Here is a 23,686-nt window from a genome sequence, read left to right as displayed (position 1 = left end):
CTGTCCCAGTGGGTCCACTGATCTAATTCTTCTAACAGAATCACATCGTTTTCGTTATTCCAGCCTCAAGATAGGCAAGTCCCAAGATGGAGTATGTAGGAAATCCCAATTCCCTTTAGAAAACTAATGGGTTTAGAGTGTTGTTCTTGCATCTGTTACTTAAAAACAATTCCGGTTAATGAAAGATCTGAAGAGATTACCAAACGGGCCTTCGACCAAATAGGAGAGCTTTCATTCTCCGATGACATGCACGTGTGAAATTATAGTCTAGAACAAAAATCCTAAAGGAAATTTCAAGTCTTTGTGTTCATTCAGAACCAGCTGACCAGGGAACAACTGCACGGAATTCAAGGGCAGCAGTGTTACAAGACTCCCCCACACTTGCCCTGGGCATAGGCTACTTCGCACAACGCAAACTCACGCTCAGTTCCACGTGGGCCGAGCACAGCCCATTTTCGCAGAGCCTGCCTCAGCCTGGAGTATTTTGGAGGAAAAGGCTCACCCAAGGACTCCTTCTTGTCATAAATGTTAAAAACACCTTCTCCGCTCCTGCTTCCTGGCTCCAAATCTGCCTCTTCCATATGGAAAAAAAAGTCTTTTTATAAGCTTGGCTCGCTCTATGATAAACTATTTGGCAGAGGGATGGAAAAGATGAGTTACTGCCTCCCCAAGGCAGGCTGCCTGAGGACACCCCCTATGTCCTCAGCATCCTTAAATCAAGCCTCTGTCATCTCTCCTCCATCCTAAAAGTTCCAGTGCACCTCCTGTGTGCTGAGCGGTAAGAAGTAAAGGTACAGCGTCTTCTCACGAACCACATGAGGACGACGAGAGGCTGACAGGTATAAGGGGGAAGATGTGACCTAGGATATGTGCATGAATGTGATCATGTCACAAGACACTCTACCTTTTAGATTCTGGAAAAAACATGCCACTGAACTTTGCTATCTGACTTCAAGAGGAGCATAAATACTGAGATAGAGGAAGGACCTCTGCCAGCACCCCGCAAGCTCCCTTGGTCCCCTTTGGTCCCCTTCCTATCAATCACCATACCCAGCCTCCAGAGCTAACCAACGTTCAGCCTTCACAGGTTAGTTTTGCCGAAAGAATATCACCCTTTTCAAGACAGCCCAAAATAAAAGACTCAGGAGAACCTTAGACGGTTAAAATTCAAGTTAGCTCCAGTTTAGGAAAATATACAAAAATGAAGTATCAGACTTCCGCCAAGATGGAGGCATAGGTGGATGTGCCGTGCTTCCTCACACAACCAAGTTTAGAGACAACTAAATAATAGCAACAGAAAAACATAGCCAGAACACAGAAAATTGAACTTTTCGGAAGTCTGATAATAACAAATTCTTCAGCCTGACCGGTAAGGGGCGAAACCAGCAGCTGGCAGAGCGGGGTAGCACAGGAAAACTCAGTCAGACGGACTCAGGCGCGCAGAATCCAGGCGCAGGGTTGGACCTGGTGGGCAACTCAGCAAGCGATCGCGGAGAAACAGCGAGGGAGCAGGGCTGTGGGTTGACTGTGGTCGCGCATTTGTGTGTGGATAGACAAGCGAGGAAGTGGGCGATTGGACGAGAGCCAGCAGCCCCAGCAGCAAGCGGCGGTGGAGGGCACTGCCATTTCCCCGCTCTAACCCCGCCCCCACATACAGCGTCATAACCCAGCGACCTAAGTGGCCCTGCCCCGGTGAACAACCTAAGGCTCTGGTCGTCACCCAGCTGCGAGAAACAGCAGAGGGGGCCGCCATTTCCCCGCTCTGACCCCGCCTCCACATACAGCGTCACAACCCAGTGACCTGGGAGTCCAAGGCTCCGCTCGTCATACTTAAGGGGCGCAAACAGACCAAAAATGGCTCAAGAAGATCTCAAAGCCCCAGAGCCTATAAATCTAAGCGATGAAGAAATAGCAAAACTCTCAGATGCACAGTTTAAAACACTGGTGATCAGGACCCTCACAGAACTAGTTGATTATAGCCACAAATTAGACAAACATATGAAGGCGAAACTAATTGAAATGAATGGAATTGCACAGGAAACCAATAGCAGTGAAAAGGAAATTGGGACTCAAATCAATGGGAGTGGACCAGAAGAAAGCAAATAATGGCCAAACAGAAAAGAGTCAAGAAGCAAGAATTCAAAAAAATGGGGAGAGTCTTAGGAACCTCCAGGACATCTTTAAACGCTCCAACATCTGAATTACAGGGGTACCAGAAGGGGGAAAGGCAAAGCCACCAGTGGAAAACTTATTTCAACAAATAATAAAGGAGAATTTCCCCAATCTGGCAAAGGAAATAGACTTCCAGGAAATCCAGGAAGCTCAGAGAGTCCCAAAGAAGTTGGACCCAAGAAGGAACACACCAAGGCATATCATTATTACATTAGCCAAGATTAAAATGAAGGAGAGAATCCTAGAAGCAGCAAGAGATAAGGGGACAGTCACCTACAAAGGAGTCCCCATCAGACTGTCAGCAGATTTCTCAAAAGAGACCTTACAGGCAAGAAGGGGCTGGAAAGAGGTATTCCAAGTCATGAAATCCAAAGACCTACAACCAAGATTGCTCTATCCAGCAAAACTTTCATTTAGAATGGAAGGACAGATAAAGTGCTTCTCAGATAAGATCAAATTCAAGGAGTTCATCATCACCAAGCCCTTATTATATGAAATGTTAAAGGGACTTATCTAAGAAAAAGAAATAAAAAAAAACATGAACAGTGAAAGGACAACAAACTCACAGTTATTAACAACCACACCTAAAACAAAAGCAAACTAAAAGGACAGCTAGATCAGGAGTGGAAACATAGAAATGAAGATCTCAAGGAGGGTTAGCAACAGGGGAGTGGGAGGAGGAGAAGGGGGGAGAAGGTACAGAAAATAAGTGGCATAGACAGTAGATAGAAAATAGATGGGGGGGCAAGAATAGTATGGGAAATACAGATTCTAAAGAACTTGAGACACATGGTCACAAACTAAAGGGGGGGTAATGGTGGGGACAGGGGGGTAGGGTGGAGGGGAATGAAAGGGGGGACTAGAACAACTGTAACAGCATAATCAATAAAAAAATAAATTAAAAAAATTGAAGTATCAGTAACATTTTAAATGGGGTACTCTTAGATGAGTCTTAATTCATCTCCTGCTTGAAATTTTAGAAATGTCTGTGCAAATGACTTACAGAGATCTCAGATTACTCACAAAAGGCCTCTGATGAGCAACAGAACATCCTGATCTATATAGAGCAAAGCTACTCTTGCTGCTGTTATCCCAATGCTACTTTTGAATAGATTATTTACAAATCCATATCGTTGTACTCCCTTATATTTTAGTTTCTTCCAAACTTCAAGGGCTTGCCCGCGTCAAGAACATCTGGTTACACTAAGTGCCTATGCTTACTTAAGTATAATTAATGAAGGAGCACGTGCTTAATTTAAGGATTTCAAGGTGCTGTCCTCTGATACTTGGGCAGAACATTTCAATGAAAACGTCTGACGCGCTCTTGTGAGTTCAGGGACGTCCGTTACAGGGAGAGAGACAGGCAGGAAAAGGAGACCTAAAATGTTCAACAGCTGGGGTGGGGTAAACAATTTCTTATTCTGCTTTCACATGAGTCTCTCCTTTATGTACTTTTGTAGCAAAATAACCTGAGAATTTTAATACTGTTCTATTGTTACTAAAAATATTCTAAAATGAGTGCAGAGATTTATTTTCATGTTCGTGTCAGTGCGTTTATTTTTTATTGTTGTTCTGTTACAGTTGTCCCGATTTTCCCTCCCTGCTCTCCCTGCCCCGCCCCTTCCCTTCTGGTTCCCACCGTCAATCCCCACCCTGTTGTCCATGACCATGGGTCATTCACACCTGTTCGTGGACCAGCCCTTCTCCTTTGTAAAGATGTTTTTAACTTATGAAGTGGAACTGGGTTGGGCCTTGTACCTTTGGTGAAGAAAATAGACTCGACTCGCATCAAGTTACAAATTTGTAATGCAGTACTAATGATTTTACTGAGCCCTTACTATATACAGATACTGTGCTATATTTTACACACACTCTTTAATTTAATCCTGAAAACAGCCCAAGAAATCCATCACTTCACAGATGAAGAAACTATAATTGAAGCGTGTAAAGGATTAATGAAGTGGTTAATAATAAGCAGTAGAGCCTGGTCGGTCTGATTGGAAGTCTTTCCTCTCAGTCACATCTCTCTGCTGCTCAAGCATAAAAGAATGAATTATTGTAATTTTTTTGGCTAAAACCTTTTTTAATGTTTTAGCAGTCATTCAAGAAACAATTCCTAAGTGCTTGCTATGGTAGTAAGCACCGTGCAAGTTCATTACTAATCACATATCATGCTGATAATCACCAGGTGCACAATGACCTGCCGGGGCTGGCCCAGTGGCTGTCTCTCACATCTATCCTACCGTGTAGCCCATTCACGCATTCGGTGGCTATTCCTGATTGGCTGAGAAAACTCACCTGCTGCCTAGCTGTTAAATAATTTGCAACATCCCCCTAGAGATGTTAAGAATGCTGCGGAGATGTGATAAGACGATTCAGTGAACAATGACAAACAGACTCATAAAGCTCCACATCAACTTAACCAACTTGTTGGGAAAAGAAAAATACCAATATTCTAAGAAAAATAGGTTTTGTGTGTCATGTACATGACTCTGTCTGTCTCACTCAGATTCAAACCCCTTAAAAAGATGGGACAAATCCGACTCTCATGGAAAGTTTGAGTTCTAATTTAAGTTTAAAAAATGTTTTTTCTCTTATTAATGGAGCCTGCTCCTAAGAAACAAGCCAAAAAAATAAAAAAGATGCTCTTTCCCCCCTAGTTATTTCAGTAAAACAAGAAAGGAATTGTACAAAAATGGGCGAGAATGGGGGAGGAACATGTCTTCCACTTCTATTATGAATTATTTCTCCTTAAAACAACAGAGTTCCAAAGCCGAACAGATCACTAGTAGGACAGCAGCTATTCTGCTGGTCACTGAAAGGTGAGGGAGGCAGGCCCTGGGAAATTCATTTTCAAACACATATTGTCTCTGCCACTTGCAAGGCGGAGTGAGGAGGGGCAGCCGCAAAGGGCAGCACCCCCATGGCCCTGGCGGGCCCTGTGCGGGGCACCCCCCAAAGCAGAGGCTGAGTAACTCCTTTTTTTTTTTAAAGAAAGAATTTAAAGCAATTAGAATTCTGAAAGGACAACTGGGTAATTAAAAATATTTTTAGCTGATTGAAACGTAGCTTGGGTTTAAAGACAACATTCTCCCTCAGCCCCTGATGTTAAGCTCTGCACGGTTTAGTTGGCGGTTACGGAGCAGACAGCCCCGTGTGTGACAGGTTCACAGTATACTCAGTTATAAAGCACTTGCCCTTCAACTTGAGCTTCTCCGGGCCAGACTGTTGCCGTGAGCCCTGTACAAAACACGCTAAATGAGAGTACAGATTATACTTTTCTTAATAAGATGTGAATAATAATCACTACTAAGAGATCCAAGAAAAGCTCATAAGAAAGCCAGAAAAATCTTATTAAACTTAACTGACTTAAGAGCGTGGCATGCTGGAATGAAATCTAAAATTCTCAAGCCAGAATACTAAGCACTAGAATTTTAAGCTTTGGGAGAAGGAGGTAAGGAAGTTAAAAAAAACCCATATAATTTGAAGCTTAATGTAGAGGATTTAACTCTGTGTTAGAGGGGACATTATAACAACCAAATAATACATTTAAATCAATCTCTCCTCGGGACAGCTTTGCAATGGAGTCCTTTCAGTTTTGGGGGCCATCAATGGCTGACACCTACAAAACAAAGTCCCACACTCTGCCTAAGAGACCACGGCCCAGAACATTTAGTGTCGGCCAGGCTTGCCCCCCCAGTGATCTGAGTCCAGCTGTCAATTAAGTGTAAGTGCACACGAAGACACAGTCATTGATCAGATTTCTGTTTAAACTTCTCATGTGCTGGGGGAAACCTGTGTTACAGTAATCTTATTCACTGAGCTCCTTGACCTTGTTCCCGTCCAGGGCTAGAGGGTCCCCCCTCCCGAACGCCCTTCCTTCTCCAAACACACGCCATCCCTTAAAGGGACTTTCAGTGCCAGGTCAAGGAGTCTGGGGAGGCCACGGAAGGTTTTGGAGCAGGCAGAGGAGTGACATAATGAAAGCAGTGTTTCAGGACGGGGGCGGCGGGCGGGCCCCAGTGACCGCAGACACACAAACGGGGTCTGAAGGGATGAATGTGTTAACTGTCCACCCGTGCCGCTTCTTAATGGACACACAAAACGGTGCTTAGAAACCGTAAATTGCTCACATTCCTAGAGAAAGCATCTTGATTGCCTCTCGGACTCTTTGGGATCTACCGGAGTCCTACACCGCCCCAGTGGAGAACGCAAAGTGAGTTGACCAAACTGACACCTCAGCAGGGTCACGTAGAATAAGGCATCGCATCTGGTCCTGGACGCTCTCATTTTATGCTCCCTTCTACATCCATGAGATACGTATGAACAAAGATAAGCCCAAACTGTAATCCAGGAATTTGTCTCATCCACCAGCTTTATAATGCCGATCGCTTAGGAAGTCACTTATGCTAGGTTTGCAAATATCCAGGAGGTGGCCAGGGGCTGAGCGAACAGAAAAGGCTTTTCCAGGGTAACTGTCCTCCAGGTGCTGGGTCCCCGGGCCCCTCCTGGAATTTCTCAAAGGGGCTTCAGAATCGAATGTGAAAGCAGCTTGGGAACTGTGGGAGTGGACTGGGCCTCTAGCTTTTCTTTCTTTTCTCTTCATGGGTAAGGCTGTACTTTTTTAAAAAATCAGAAACCAATGTATGGGGGCAGTGGGGAACTTAAAGGACACGATAGGGCATGTCCAAAATAAACTCGAACAACAATCAATAATAAAACAGGTTTTGGAAGGAAACAAAGGCTTTGAACCTTCTCCCACTGTTTGGCAAATACCTCACTACACTGGACCAGTGGTGACTGATTGTTATTATTAAATAAAAATGTCATAAAATCAAGCTCTACAGAGGAAGGGCTGGACTGATGCTCAATTATTTCTTCAGTGCATTCAACCATTAATTTCTGAGTGTTTACTAAATGCCTGGCACCGGGCTAGGCCCCGGAGATACACGTTAGTACAAAAGGAAGTGGTTCAACAAGCCTAGGGAAATATCAGTGAGTCGACGGTGTTCAAACTCTGTAATTACTGCATATGAAGTGCTTAGGTATTAAATTAGATGCTTAATGAATAAACAAATAAGTGAAAGCACAACATTTGGAGCCCACTGTTTGTAGGGACCAGTCTTCTTTGACTGACTGTAGCATACTGACCTTCCAAGGTCGAACGTGGAGAACCCAGGGGGCGCCACACACTGGGAGGCCCTAGCCGGCCCCTTCTGCAGGCAAAGGAGCCGCCGGCCTGCCCAGCTGTGTCCCACCTGCTCCCACTCTCAGTCCTCCGGGCCGCCCGTCCCCACGCTCCAGGCAGCCGGACTTCTGTTATTTTCTGAAAGACCCTCCCCTCTCCCACGATGCTTTCTCTGAGCTCTCCTATGACTCCGTCCCCCTCTTGGGGACTCACAAAACCCTCTGGGCTCTGATTTGGGGGCTCATGGGGCCTCGATCATCATCTCTCTCCTACTAGACTATAAGCTGGTTGCTGGTTGCAGTGACCAATCTAACTTTGTGAGGATTAAAAAAAAAAAAACACTTAAGCTTTGTGAATAAAAAAAAAATCTTAAGAATTTTAAAATAATAATTCATTCAACAAATATTTGAGTTCCAAATATGTCCCAGGCAGTAGGCTGTATTGCAGACTCCAAAATACCAAGCAATTGGTTAATTATCTGGTTTGTATGTTTTAAAAAAAGATAGAATTTTGTAGAATCAGTTTTGCTGGAAAGAACACAAAATAGGACAGTAATCAAAATTCTCCTGTAAATGGTAAGTTCTGTAAATTCTCTTAAATTACACTTAACAATCCACTTGAGTTTGGGAAGAAGATACAACAGATAATTCTTTTTTTCCTGGAATTAGCAATGTAGCTGATCCATAGCACTGTCTTTTACCTTTTATTGTTTGCCAAATATTTTACTTATTTAAACTTTCTTTTTAACCAAAATGAAAAAAGGAACATTTGAACCATTTCTTTGTTCTTCACTCTCTAGTACCTGCTAAACACACCCTAGCAGGAATATGGAAAGTGGATAAAGAACATATTACTTCATTGCAAAATGCTACACTAATTAATTTTATAAAATAAGGGCATTGTTTCTCAACATTTACTGTTGAAATGAAAGATGACCAAGGCTTATATTCTGAAATATATTACTGGCTGTGCAATGCATTCCACAAGGCCCAGCAAACTCTAAAGTCTGCTCATTTATAACATAAAAGTCTCTCAAAGAAGTCCTACCAATAAAATAGGCCTTCACTCAATGGGACTGCCAAGCTCACTTACTTTGGCAAGCAAGCTTGGAACATTTTAAATTTTACAAACATTATCCTGTTTTAAAAAGTTAATTTGGACTACTTTGAGGAAAGTAAAAATAAACCTTGGTTTCAGTGAAATCAAGATTTGATCTTACCAGACTTCTAAAACTAACTATCATAATCAGATTATATAATTAGTATAAAGGCCCTGAGTCCTTGGGGTTGGAGAGGCCCACTTATTCTCAACAACCCCTGTTTCCTCTTGGAAGGCAAATCTGTGACCATCTTTTCCACTTCTTCTTCCCTGTAGGTCGATAGGGTGAACTGCGAGATGGAGAAAGAAGAACGGAAAGCCACACTTACTCGAACCAGGATGCACGGATAACGTGGTTTCCAAAACAATACTAACTGCGTTCACACAGGCGGCAGAGAACGGCAACAGAGAAGAGAAGAAAATAAAAGGAACCAAGAAGAGAAAGGGGATGACTTGGGTTCCAGGCACCGCGCTGTGTGCAGAAGGGCTATGGTGACTCGGTAACTTGTACTTGTAGAGACAAGGACCAAGGCAGAGAGAGCCGAAATGCCTGTCCAAGGCCACGCAACTGGCAGATGGCAGAGCCAAGATTCAAATGCATTGCGTGTCTTCTAAGGTCCACGCTCTCGCTACCTGGTGCAGTGCAGAGAGGAAAGCCGGAGGATTAAGAGAGATGAGGGCTGAACTGCAGTGCCCATGACTACCTCTGCAGGCTAGCAGCGCTCATCTGCCTTCGAGGAAACCTTGACTTTTACACTGGTATTTTAGATGGGCTTCCAAAAAGCCCAGGCAACTACGGACTGAGTCGGTGGCTACAGTGTCTTCAGACTGATGTAAATGATGGTGAGGCTGAGGTTCTGCAGATGTGACTGTGGCCCCTAGAAGATGCTGGAGATTCTCTCTGCATATAGGGAGGGCTTCAGAACGTAAAGGGATTTGGGGTTTTGTCATTTCTTTGTTACATTTTCAACAAAACACAGGTAGTCGTGCAACTGTGTTGAGGAAAAATGGCGTTGCCTGTCAAATCCTGCTGTTTCCTCCACCAAGTCACGCGTGTTCCATTCGCTGCCACGGAGGCTGTCTCGACAGCCAAGAAAGAGGGCCCTGCCCCAAAACACTTTCTATGGTGACAGACATGTCCTATATCTGTGCTGTCCAACGTGGTGGCCACAAGGCACAGGTGTCTATGGAGCCCCTCAAATGCACCAGGTGTGACCGAGGGGCTGATTTTTCCATTGTGTTGGACAGTGGGGAACAGCACAGGCCTGAAGATACCAGTCCGTCCAGCTCCTCTTGCAGAAAACACCTGTCACACAGTCCTGGACAGGTCACGGTGGACACCAATAAATCAAAACAAATGATTATTTAGCTATTGGTAACCTTTATGTGCTAAGAGGGGAAAAGAGGGGGAAATGAATTTGTGAAACTCTCACCTGGCTCTCTTTACCTTAACAGGTAAACTGGCTGTACCCCTGCAAAAGCACTGGTATTTGACTTCCATGCCCTGGGGGGCCCAGCAGCATCCGGTCAATATTTGTTCCTTAAAGAAGACAGTTACTGATACCAATGGGAGGCTCCTGCTGAATCCGCATGTCTTACCCTGCTCACAGCACCACCATGTCTTTGAAGCGGGGGCCAATATGACCATTTTCAACTCTATTCCCAGCACTTAACACTTGGTAAGTACTCATTAATTACTTGCTGAATAGCTGAGTAACTAACCTTGAATTTTCCCACTCATTGATCCAACATCTTAGAAAATCCATCTGGGCTGAGTCTGGTGATTTGGGCAAATCAGAGACTCTGGGGTCAGGGTCGATGCCCAGATTTATGCTATGTTGCTGATGAAGTGTTCAAAGTGATTTCTGGTTCAGATTTCCTAGCAAAGTACAGTAACACCATCACCAGGCTCAGGAAGGGGGCAGGGGTGGGCCACTGAAGGCCAGGTGTGGCAAAGTAAGATGCTTCTGAAAATGACGCTCGAAGCCGTAACTTTATGCCGTAACTTTACACCTGGATGTTCTGATACAATGTATACAAAAAAACAAGGTTTCAAGTGGCAGTTTCTACCTTTTTAACCTAAGACAAGGATCCTTATTTCTACAGAGTCCCCGTCACAGAAGTAACTAGTGTCCTAAGGGGAAACAGAAAGAAAACCTCTGAGAAACGTGAGTCAGAAATTGGAAAATTAATAAAGAACCAAAGGAGAAGGAAATACAGGTTACAAAAATTATACAGTCACAATGTATGGGAGGGTGCGGTGATAATGTTTATTTAACCTTTAAGGGGCTGAGCTAATGCCTGGGGTTGCCTGGCCCCTCCGTGCCAAGCCTTCCTGACTCTGTGTAGCTGTAATTCCTCCCAAGTGCCACAGGGAACATTCAAACTGACCATCTGTCCCCGAAATCACCTTCAGGGAAATAAAAATGCATCTGGCAAGTGCCCAAAACTATCACAGGTTCCCTAGCATGATAATGAGTCCGTGGCATTGCCAAGTATCCTTTACGAAGTCCTCTGGTACGATCAGGCACATTTCTTTGCAACACCAAATTAAAGGGTAAGTACAGTTTGGATTAGAAATTTTGTATGCTATTTTTGGATGCAGAACTCCTTATTAATTGTCATAAACCATTACCCTTTCCATTTAATATGGCAATAAGAAGATCCCAGATGAATAGTTTGCTTCAACCAGCACACATGGAATGTGACTGGGCCCTGAGAGACATTTTCCAGATCTCTGAAGGATGAGGAGCAGACCGTTAGCACGCAGACTCCCAGACAACTTGACTGCACTGCAGACCGTGAGTGGGGGAAAGCTAGCGCCACTCATGACCATACAGATGACCCCTTCCCTCTGGCCATCCTGTTTTCTTTACTTTCCGTGACTTCAATTTTGCATGCTTTCTGGCTATAGCCCCCCACCCCTCCTGGTCTGCTTCCTCCAGTCCTTTATTGTGTCCCAGTCACCCTTCGAGGGTCTTGAGTTCTCTCTTCTCAGTGAGACTGTCCCTAACCTCATCCACCTACAGGATCCTTCCCGCCTCTGAACACCCAGAGTTCTCTGTTGTTTTCATAGCACAAGAAACTCCTTAGACTCATTTTGTATTTCACTCCCCAGGTGATGTGGGCGCAGGCCCCGTCTCACGGGGAGTGGAGACCACCTTTGGCCGTCTTTAATGCCTGGGTTCTAACTGGTGATGCTCAGGAGGGCTGAGGGATGGATACGGCGAGGACAGGAATGCACCAATGAAAAAGCCGGAGGCCCTAAAACAAGATCTGTTTAAACTACTTCATATTGGGGGATAAACGGAATTTAAACTAAAGGTGACCTGAGTTATATCAATGAGAAGATTAACAGAGAATTTTAAAAAGCAAAAAAAAGAACCAAAACACCACAGAGGCAGAGGACAGCACGAATCTTTCAGACTCATGACAGCCGACAGACCCAAGAAGGGCCGCAAGGAACCTACTGTGTCCCAAAAGGCAGGGGAAAGAGGATGGGAATACGAACAATGGAGAGGAAGTGGCAATCGAGCTGGGATAAAATTAGATTTTCTATTGGACTCTTTCAAACAGGCTCTATGGTTTAAGTGCTTTATAAACAAATAAAAACTTAAACTAAGACAAAGTGCCAGCCAGCCGGGCTGGCTGCGGTGCAGGCACTCGGAGTCGCTGCAGAGGAGAGAGCTGGGGTCTGCGCACAGCGTCACTCTCTGGCTGTCCACCTGGGAGGCACCTTCAGCAACGGGGCACCATCCACCTTGACCGAGTCACAGCGCCTCTTAAGCAGGAAGTGAACAATGCTTCGTTGAGTACTTGAGATTTGCAATACGAAAGCAACACGCAGTAAATCACAAAGGAAAACTAAAAGGAAACTTAGTTCAAGTTCCTTGATGGTGGACATCCGCTTCGAGAACCTTTGTTCTAATAACTTCCCCAGAAGTGCTGGGTAGAGGAATTAATGAAAGACAGTGAAGCCCCATGTAACATCCTTGTTTTTGGTATTTCTCTTAAAAAAAAGATTTTGTTTATTTTTAGAGAGAGGGGAAGAGATGGAGAGAAACATTGATGTGTGAGAAAGACGTCCATCGCTTGCCTCTCACAGGCCCCCAACCAGGGACCTGGCCCACACAACCCAGGCACGCGCCCTGACTCGGAATCCAACCAGCAACCCTTTGGTTTGAAGGCCAGCACTCAATCCACTGGACTGTGCACCAGCCAGGGAGACTTTCAGTATTTCTTAGTGAGGACATCCTGTGAGCACCGTCCCAAACCGCCCTGCCCTTCCTCACCCAGCAGCTACCCACTCGCGTCCACATTTGCTCCTGGGGATCCCTCTCTCAGTGGCCTGAGGAAGAGACTCGACACCTGGCCCAGGGCCTTGGCCTTGGCCTTGGCCCAGTTCTGTAGATAAGTGCATGCTGGCCTGAGCCTCAGCTTGTCAGAACTCACTCTCAGGTAACACTCCTGGTATCCTCCACGTAATCGTCATGTATCACCCAGAATTCTCATCCTTTCAAGAACACGCAAAGGATGCCGCTCTTTCGCTGTTACTGCCCCGGAGAGTCAGTGCCCTGCTCCGTCAGTGCAGACAGAGCTCTCCTCCTACCGCCCCCGTCTTAGTGATGTTGGTGACCACCTACCGCCCAGCTGCTTAAGCCAGCAAACTGAGATTCCGTTGAGACTTTTGTCCTGCCCGGACCCGATTATTCACCAGACCTGGTAGATGCTCATAAATCTCTCCAGCCTGAGATTATTTCTAAACCCTGGTCCAAGTTGCCACCGTCTCTCACCCGAAAGGCTGCGGCAAGCCTGCTAATGAAGGTCTTCCTCCCTCCAGCCCTCATGAGCCAGTTCAATCTACTCTCCACAAGTCAGAATGGAGGCCTCTCTAAAAGGCGAAGCTGACAGTATTCCTTTTTTGCTTAAAAATCTGTCATGTCACAGCCATTAAGATGGCCTTTTCTTTTTTAATCACACAAAAGTACGAGCGTTGGCAAGGATGAGCGCTGCTGGTGGGAATGTACAGTTAGCACAGCAGCTGGGGAAACAATGCGGTGGTTCCCCCAGAAGTTAAACCCAGAACTGCCACAGGGCCCGGTCATTGCACTCCCGGGCCTACACCCAGAAGTGAAAGCAGGAACTCAGGACGGGTCGTTTACCCGTGTTCACAGCGGCGTCCGTCCTTCCCGACAGCCACAAGGCGAGGCAACCCAACTGCCCCCGACAGACCAGTGGAGAAACACGGTGCGCTGTGTACCTATGTACGACGGGGCCTTTTTCAGCCTTAAAAAAGAAACTCTGGCACACTCTGGGGCTTGGATAAACCTCAAATGAGCCTTGCTAAGTGAAATCAGCCACTCACAAAAGGACAGATACTCTGTGACCCCAGAGCAGTCGAATTCATGGTGACAGAAAGCGGAACAGAGGTTGGCGGGGGGCTGGGGGAGGGGGAGGGGAGTTACCGTTTAGCAGGTGTGAAGTTCCCATCTGGGAAGCTGAAGAACGTTCTGGAGATGGACGGTGGTGATGCGTGCATGGCAGTGTGGATGTACTAAATGCTACTGAACTGTACACCTAAAGGGGTTAAATGATACATCTTGTTATATATGTATATATATATGTATATTCCCCCCCCACAATTAAAAGCCGCACACCCACAAAAGTGCACAATGGCTCCCCAGGGGCCTCAGCGTAGAGCCTAGCGCCCTCCTTACCGAGGGTGGCGGTGCCCTTGGGACCTGGCCCAGCTCACCCGCCTCTCCCACGGCTCCCTCCACCAGGCCCCAGCCGTGCCGGGCTGTGCAAATCGCCGCACAAACTCTCCCTGCTGTCCACGAGGCTCCCCTCTCCACCTGCCACTCCTGTTCACACCTGCAGCCCCGTGAGTTCTTCTCGGCGGCGCCTCCCGCGGTGTCGCAGCTGCCTGTGCGCTTTTCCATCTCCCTTCCTGCTACTCCCTGACAGCTCTCGGGAGGCCAAAGTGTGTCTCAGCTCACTTAGAATCACAGCGTAAGGATTCGGTCAACTTTGACTGCATAGGCAGATACATGTAGAACATCGGAAAGTAATGCCGGCAGCACCCATTTCACAATCAAGCAGGTAATACCCACAACTGGACGCAAAGCATTCCTTTGCAAGGCGCCTTTGAAAGATTCTATGTCTTGTTATAAAGAGTTGATCAAGAGGTTCAGAATCCTGTGATAAAATTTTAAATATAAAAAAATTCTCACATACTATTTATTCCACTTTCTTCTACAAATGTTCATGATGGACAAATATGCATTTTTACGAGTTTTTTTTTTTTTGTTTATTTATCTTTAGAGGGGAAGGGAAGGAGAGAAGGAGAGAAATATCAATGTATGGTTGCCTCTCGTGGGTCCCCTGCTGGGAACTGGCCTGCAACCCAGGCACGTGCCCTGACTGGGAATGGAACTGTGATCCTCTGGTTCACAGGCCCGTGCTCAATCCACTGAGCTACACCAGCCAGTGTAGGGCATGAGTTTGTTTTTTAATGCCACTCTGTTTAACTTGAAGTTGTACACACACAGGATTCTTGCTCCTTTAAAATTAGGTCTCTGAAAAACACTAAGCCCAGTCTTGGATATATCGACACACCCGCCACATTGGAAGAACCAGTTCCTTGCCCCTGGTTTTAACATTTTGTGAAGTTTTTTTAAAGAAGGGATCAGCTTCAGAATGTACAACTACCTACCTCATCTCACACTCTGCAACCCTATAATTTATGATTCAAGAAACATCAATATTTATGGCCATGCAATTTCAAAATCAAATACTTACACAAGTTAATTTAAAGTAGAAAGTGTCTAAAACTGGTCATGCGACACAGGGCTGTCAGGTCAAATCTAAGAAGTGGCTCTGGTGCGTGTTCTTGTCACAGTTCTGTAACCGAAGGTCTCTCATGTCTGACACAGAAAACCGTATCCAGACAATGTAGACACAGCAGAGGACCCCTCCCCGACCTGCCGGTCCCCCCCCCCACCTTTCTCTTCCTCTCTCTTTTTAGGGTCAAACCAGACAATCTCAACGGCATGTAAAACCTTATAAAGGTGAAATACATTAATTCCTTATTCCCTCTCTGGATCTTATTCTTTAAAAAAAAATGATATTAACTATGTAACAATATAACATATTCGGTTCAGGTATATAATGTCATGAATCAAAATTCATAGTGACATATTATAAAATGATCGTCAGAAAAAGTAGTTAACATCCATTACTCCATACAGTTACAGAAACTGCTTTTTCCTGTGAAAACTTAAGATCTACTCTTTTAGCACCTTGCAAAGACACGATACAGTATGAGCATCTCTCGTCACCAGGTTGCACTTTACATCCCCGGGTCTCAGGCATTTGAGCACTGACCCTTTAATTAAAAGCGAGTTTGCTACATGTACACCATGCATTACTGCTCAGCAGTAACGAAGGAAATGAACACACCAAGCGATCAGCTGAGTCAGAGTTGCCAGACAGTATGTACTATGATTCCATTCACGAGACATTTGCGAGTGGGCAAAACAAACGGATGGAGACCAGAACAACGATAGCTTCAGGGGAAGAGGGAGAATAAATACCGAGGAAGGGGCATGAGGAAACTTTCTGGGGTGAGGGAAATACCCCACAGTGAACCAAGCTGTGGGTTACCCCGGCGGACACACTTGTTGAAACAGACTGAACTGCTGACTTGAGATAACGAGCATTTCCCTGCATGTAAATTATACCCTAATTTAAAAAAGAGAGTGTTCTCGTCTATCTCTTTTAAAATGTTTTATTACCTAGAAGTGTAATGGAATACATGGTCTCTATAAAGCACTGGGTATTTGACAAAATGTACTGCCCGTGCTCACCTAGAGCACGTGTGACTTCACAGTGAGAGAACTGTGGGCTGTGATGTGCAGGACACCTGAAAATGAGCGAGGATTTTCTAGTACTTCTCCATCTACGGGTCTGCAAATACTTTACAGAAAGTGTTTTGGGTCCTCTGCTGCATGGGACATCTGCTGTGAAAGGAGAGGCTGCTTTGCCTGATCGCAACACCTGACGTCATCACCCGTGCCACGCGAAGGGACACCGTGGGTGTGGTCACCCGTGCCACGCGAAGGGGCATTTGCGTGTTCAGCCACAAGGAACCATGAGGAAGTAACCGGTTTTGTGCTTTTTTCCCTCCATGATCTTTGATCATTATCAATAACAGAAAATCAAACGCTCCTGTTCAGGCAGCCTCATCATGTTTAATAACAGAAATGATTACCACTAAAGCGTTTCTCTGAACTTCCTAGCTCCAGGCCTCACAGGGGCGGCTGGCAGACAGGGAGCAGGGCGGGCGGCGGAGTGGACTACGGCACAAGTGGGTAGAGCAGGTGTATTATCTGCATTTCACTAGGCTGTGCACAATCCACAAAACATGCTCTTTCATTGGTTTCCTTTCTCTGCCCCACGTTTCTCCCCCTCCGGGAACAGCAACGCCAGCAAGTACATTCACCTGGGGTTCCGAAAGCTCACGCAAGCCCAGCTCAGGGACCACTCACCTTATGCTGCCTATGTGCCGCCGCACAGGCTGATGCTGAAAGTGGTCGGGCCACGGGTGATGCAGGCAGAAGGACGGAGAGGGCTGCAGACAGCACGCGGTCTGATACACGGGGGCGTGGTGGGGACAGAGAGCCACGGAGTACTCGGAGGGGGCCTGCATGCAGCACGCGGCCAGAGCCGCAGGCGGCGGGGAGCCGGCCTCCGGAGGGCCCTCGCAGTGGCCGTTGTGGCTCGTGGACGCGTGATGGTACGGGCAGGGCGGGCAGCACTGGGGCAACAGCGGAGTTGCTCTTGGGTTGTCTGCAGGCAGGAAGGAGGACTTGACCGTGCCGTTCACTTGCAGGCATCCGTTGGGACTCACTTTTGTTCTTGGCGCTTCTTTGGGGGTGAGCTGTGGGGCTGCAGGGTCTCCGTCACAGGCAGGGAGGGGGCTGGGGTGAGCCGCCCCAGCCGCGATGCCGCCAGGGCTCAGGACCCCAAAATCGCTGTTGCCGTTGCTCAGAGCCATGCCCCAGTGCCTTGACCCTAGGGAAGACCAGGAGATAAAATCATCCAGTTAGAGCCAGGCAGGCAAACCTGTGGGAAAGGTCGTTTGGCAACAGGTGTTCCTGAAGGAGCTGTGAGACCGCTGGCCAGACAGCTGAAGACAGAGCCAGCCAACAGCACCCTCCTCCTCCTCTTCTTTACTGCCCGCACCTGAGAACCCTCCCCCGTCCTTACCGACTACTTCCGGCCCGCCTACTTCCCATCACCCTCCTCCCCATTCTGGATGTGCAAGTAACAGTGAAAAATCAGAACATTTCAGGGTTGTGTGGGGAAGAAGAAGAGAAAGACTACCAATATCATCCTTCGGCTTTTCAACCATGTCCTGTTTGGGGCGTCCTGACGAAGGGTTAAAGGGCAAACTCAGAAGGGCAGGGCTACTCGGGAGGCCGAAAGCTGTGCGGGTTAAAATGAGGTGAATAATCTTTAGAATGTCTTACGTCCTAGAAAAATGTCAAGGAAATAGGATGTTTCCTTGAAGTCACTCAGGCCTGAGAATAAACGAAAGGAAATAAAAACTAATCAGCGAGGCAAAGAATCGTGGTGATGGAGACACCAGGCAGGAAAGGTTTATCCTCTAAACCAGTAAATGTATTGCTGAGAAAACAGTGACCACACCCGCCCCGTGAGTCACCATGAACCTATTACTCATTTTTTAATGTTATGGACTAAGGTAGCACTCGTGGCGTGTGAGTGAGAAAAATAATAGTATGGATGGGATTGGCTTCAAATGAGATTTCTGTTCCTAATTTTTCCATGCCACCAAAGGGTCCAGGCCTTCAATGTAAAAAAAAATAAAAATAAAGTATTAAAAAACAAAACCCTTCAAATTACCAGCAGCGTATTTCTGCCCAGTCCACAAATAAAAGCAAAAACAGACAACCTCCTCCCTCCCCACTCCCCCACTCACCACTCTGACCAATACACTCGAAATCTGGAGATGTGCAGTTAAAAAGCTGGGACATCAAATGCTATTATTGGTCTCCTTAACCCTAGGCGAAAGCCAACAAGAAAAAAACCTTGGCTCATGAACCCTTCTGGCTCAGCCTTCTTCCAAGGAGAGAAAGAACTTCTGGAGGAATCTCTCCCCAGGCTCCCTCCACCTCCCACAGACACATGGGCACCAGGCAAAACCATCTCTTTTCGGCCCGAGTACACGCATGTTTTCATCCAACCTAAAAGCCACTCAACGGGCCATTTCTGGGCAGGACAGGCCAGAACAATGCATCGAGTGTCCATCTGAACCCTCACACCCAGAAGATACTTGTACACCAGGATGCAGAGTTGGCATCATTAATTTGTTCACCTTTTAGACAAAACTCCTCAAACACACGCCCACACCCACACAAATTCCATTACAGAACTATCGAAGCTAAGAAACTAAGTGTCATAAATTGTTTTAGTGAACAGGCAAAACATTTAGAACATCAATCAAATACATGCTAATTCCCTCATCAGCCTGAAGCTGATCCCAGCTGCCTTTCAGAATGGCTGTGGAGGGAGATTTTGAATTATCACGGTAAATACGGTGGCTCTCTCCTTCACTGAACCACTCCTGGGTATAACTATCCACTATAAAACAAAGCTTTATATGTTTTATAAAGCATGCAAATACCATACCCAACACAAAGCAGTGGCAGCTAAATGTATTATATATTATCCAAGTAGTGGGCAGGCTGGGCGGGGAGCTGGTGGGAGTCCCATCCTGACCCAGGGACGCAAACTCATCTTCCTTCCATCACTTCCCTAACATGTGCCACCTGGGCCAGGTCTGCTCACTCAAACTTCCACCTACTCAAGAACACAGCCTCCCTTGTGTTGTTAACAAAAGAAAAAAGCTGCGTGGAAATGCTCTGAAAACAAGCGGAAAGGCCACCTGAAAAGGCACTAGATTTCAAAAAGTCCGTTGTTGAAGTTTAAGGTGTTTATTTGCATGCTTAAGTGAAAGGCCGAGTAGACAATGTAAGAAGCAAACTCGAGATGAAGGCAGTCAGTCACTTCCCAGAAGAGAGCCCCTCACGGCTCGAATGCTCAGGCACGAGCTGCCACCCACCACTCTGGCTACCAAGCCCTCGCTCCAGTCCTTGTCACCCCAGGTGACGGAGCTGCCGGGACGAACGGGAACAACCACGACTCCTGCTACCCCTTCCCTCAGGAGGATGGAAGGAAGGCTTTTTCTGGTTCAAGGGTTTGGTCTACCATCCCAGGTTGGTTAATATCTTGGAGAGTCTCTCTTTTTTTAAAAAGTATTTAATTGACCCCTGGCTGGTGCAGCTCAGTGGATTGAGCACCAGCCTGTGAACTAAAGGGTCGCCGCTTTGGGTCCCAGTCAGGGCACATGCCCGGGTTGAAGGCCAGGTCCCCAGTAGGGGGCGTGCAAGAGGCAACCACACATTGATGTTTCTCTCCCTTTCTTTCTCCCTCTCTTCTCCTCTAAAAAAAAGTACTTAATTCAATCAAACTGTGACTCTAATCACAGTTTTCAGGTGAGTTGTGATAGTGGGGAGTATCTAACAACAAAATCTTCAAAAGTTTTCAAGTGAAACTGGGCTTAAAACAGAGTGTCATCCAGCTCCCACACCCTTCAAAGTGCACCGGAACCCCCTCTGGGCTCTTGTCAATTTCTTTTGTTTCCCTATCATTTAACTGGATCTGCTTGTCCTCAGGAAAAAGCAATTTCTCTTTCTTTGTAACCAGAATTACAACTATCATTCCCTCTTATTTTTATTACAAATGAATCATTTTGTAGTTACATAAGAGTTAAACAGATTTTTGCAGGCCAGCCAAGGGACTTAATCACCATTTATAACATTTTCCCCCCACTGTGGTAAAATGCAGTTCAAATGCCAAATAACTGACTTACAAATGAAGTTTTGGAACAAAATCTGTTTCGTAACTTGGCGACTTCTTGCAGCGAAGCAGGAACTTGTGGATAGTAAAGAATAATCTGAACTCTGGCTTTGGCTTGTAGTTGAAATAAGTCACATGAGCTTTCTGTGATTGGGTCTTTAATCATAAAATGAGAAAAACCAAACTGACTTTATAAATAAGTGATGAATTATAAGTAAAAAATAAGCAGAAGCAAAACCAGAAATTGGGCTCAGAAATGTGCATGAATTACGTTCTGTGAATGCACCGGTGCAGGAGTCCAGGGGCCCAGGAGAGCTGGCAAAGGTTCCACCTGAGGTCAAGAGCTGCCCGAGGCCGAGACAGATCTTATCTCTTTGGAACTGAGACAAACGAGGAAAAAATTTGACCTGAGCCTCTGATAAAACAGGGAAGCAGATGAGCCAGAGGAAGAGTCCCCATCATGAAAGGGAACTCTTGTGGGATGGTAAATGGAATGCTCTGTGATTATAAATGCAGCGGTCACAGCACGTACAGTGGAAGTTTCAAGTTGGTTTCGGACCGAACAAGAGGAGTGGCTTCGGGAGACAGCTATGCTGAAATCACCTGTTTTCCCCGGGGCCCTGACGCGCAGGCACTGCCAGAAGAGAACTCGTCTGGAGGCTCAGGTGTGATGGGGCCCGTGGCCAGATGCTTTAGTGGATTTCCTGTTGTTCATGCATGTGACGTGTCAAAAGCAATACAAAGCCACTAATCCCACTCTCCCCATTTCACCCTAATTCTACTAGCATTTTAATGTCCTGCGTGCTTCAGTAGGGTGGGGGCTGGAAGGCCTTTGGCCAAGAACCACCTTTTGATCACATTTTGAAATGTAAGTTTTTCCCTTTGAATCTACGTTCTTCCCATGTATAAATCAGCCTCACAATCAATGTGCATCTCATAGGATTTCAAAAGTGCTTTTGAAAACTGTAAAAGGCTGTGCATTTATAGTGAGAGCATTATTATAGCTTCATTGAGTGATGAGAATATTACAAAGACACAGAATGCCGGTTCCTAGTTTGAAAGCCAAAATTACAGCTTTAAAATGGCAGCCAAGACCTCCGTGTTGTGGAAGGAAGAGCCTGGGCAGGTCTGAATTTGACAGTTGACTATACCAGCTACTAACTTTGAGGACCTGGGTCAAGTTCCTTACACTCTTTGGGTCTCTAAGTCTTGGTTGTTCTTAAAGAGTTAAATCTGTTTGAAATGCAAATGGTGCAACCTTCTAAGAGAGTAACATTATACTACTCTCATTGGTTGAAAACTCATCTTTAACCAACGATGGTACCAGGCCTTTATCCCTTGGACCTACTTCAACAATGTGTAAAGATAAATGCACGGTTAAATTGCTGTACCACTGAAAACTGGAAACAATCTAAATTCTCAATGGGAGAACTAAATTCTGCCATGTCTGTACACAATGTATTCTGTACAACAACAAAGAGGAATGAGTTGCATCAGGATTATTGCTACGGAGAGAAGTCCACAGTACATCTTTATGTGTAGATAGAACCAGCTGCAGAACAGCCTATCTGGACTCCACATAGGAGCCCATTTTGTTAAAAAATGCAAGGACACTACACATACGTGGCTAGAATATACAAGGTAATTCCTAGAAGGATGCAAGACCATGCCAACATGGTTTCCTGATGGAGAGTTGGACAGAGTGGAAGAAGCTTTCACATTTTATGCAACTTTTACTACAAACGTATCTTGTATTGAATACATAGGATTTTAACAAAACACAACATTCCTAGCACAATGACTAATAATGAACAAAAGGTAATTATTATTAATATTTAATAATTACATTATTCAGGAACGTAATTGTTGTTTGTTGGACCAGAGCTGTCCATGAACCCCAAGCACCATGACAAGTTCCATAAGCATTATGAAGGCGCAATAGAGAAGATACGACACATTTCAATTGTGTTGAAATACAGGCAGAAAAGCCATCGGAGTTCATGTGATAAGAAGGGTCAAACAATGACATCCTACTCTGGCTTGGGACTCCCAGAACTGACCACCTGTAAGATATAAGGAAATGACCATGCTTCAAAGACGAAAAATAGCATCTCACTGAAAATGCTACCATATAATCAGAGTAGGATCTGTTTGGATTATGGAAGTTTTATTTGTCAATATATTACATACCAAAAGATGCTAATGACACACAATTTACCCAAAGGATGCGAGATATTTAGGTGGCTCCACATCGAACAAAGAGTGTTACGAAAACCTGATAGTCACTACTTGGAACTGGAAGTCAGAACTGCTGGCGTGGCCAGAAAACCGTCAAGTTAAAATCTACACGTAACGCTAAGCGGTTACAAGACCTGTCCCAATTACCACGGTAAAAGCCCTTTAGCAAAGCCATCACCACTCCTGGCCAACACAGGGCTTGTCCAGCCTGAAGGGACATGGTCCCCATCCCCAGGCAGGGCGGCACACCTCTCTGGGATTTCCAAACGCTTTCGCACGCATGATCTCTCTTGAGCTGATCCTCTAACAGCCCTCGGAAAAACAGGTGTGGCAGGCAGGCATTGCACTTCATTTTCCAAAAGAAAACCTGAGACACAGACAGCCTCAAACGGTAAGGCCAGAAAGCTCGCTACCGAGGTTTGGAGGGCTTCCGGCTGCGCCACACTCACGAGCTCAGAGGACAGGTTCTAGAGGCCCCCCGTGCTTCGTCAGGGTCCCAGCACCAAACCTAACAGTAAATGGATCACCAGTAAGGCCCCACGTTGCAGCCAACCATCTTCTTCAGAAGAGCGACGCGCCCGACAGCGCGATTTCTCTAGGTGAAATACGCAACACCAAGCCAGCGCTTCTCAGACACCAAGGAGCACTTGGTGAGGTGGTTAAAATGCAGATTCTGGTACAGTCCACCTGGAGCGGGGCAGCAGGAGGGCACACCACGCTGCTGGGACACACCTTGTGCAGCCAGGCCTGACCACAAGCCAGGTGGGGACGACCACAGGAGATTAGGCCTAAGTAATGGCCCTGTGATGCACAATCACTGCAGAAAGGATAAGTCAAGCAGGGGGAGGGCAACAGCGGACAGGGAAACAGAGGCCCATTCTCCCAATTAAGACAGAGGAAAGTGACAAATGTTCACTAGAGGTTCTAGCTGATGGCCAAGTTTAATTCTGGCTTATTTTACGATGCAAACTGTTGTGCGATTAAGAAGACAACCAAGGCTACCTTAAATCTCTTCGGTGAAACGTGTATAAGGATGGAGCACCTCAC

The 23,686-nt window shown here is 46.0% G+C and overlaps 1 protein-coding gene across 8 annotated transcripts in view; it reads right to left on the bottom strand.

Annotated features, from left to right (window-relative positions):
* DISP1 (dispatched RND transporter family member 1) overlaps positions 1–23,686 on the bottom strand; it is a 170,687-nt gene that overhangs the window by 31,126 nt on the left and 115,875 nt on the right. For 7 of the 8 annotated variants that reach the window (XM_053659568.1, XM_053659567.1, XM_053659565.1 and 4 more), the window contains one exon: positions 17,008–17,533. In XM_053659568.1, the coding sequence (XP_053515543.1) occupies positions 17,008–17,533 (526 nt within the window). Of the gene's footprint in view, positions 1–13,923; positions 14,689–17,007; positions 17,534–23,686 lie in introns of those variants that run through there. The other variant, XM_037128317.2, reaches the window with a different exon arrangement.

This window comes from Artibeus jamaicensis, unplaced genomic scaffold (assembly GCF_021234435.1).
Source record: "Artibeus jamaicensis isolate MK-2021 breed Jamaican fruit bat unplaced genomic scaffold, CSHL_Jam_final scaffold_754, whole genome shotgun sequence".
NCBI classification, from domain to species: domain Eukaryota; kingdom Metazoa; phylum Chordata; class Mammalia; order Chiroptera; family Phyllostomidae; genus Artibeus; species Artibeus jamaicensis.
Note: the sequence above shows the minus strand (reverse complement) of the source record. Positions and strands in the feature narration are given on the sequence as shown.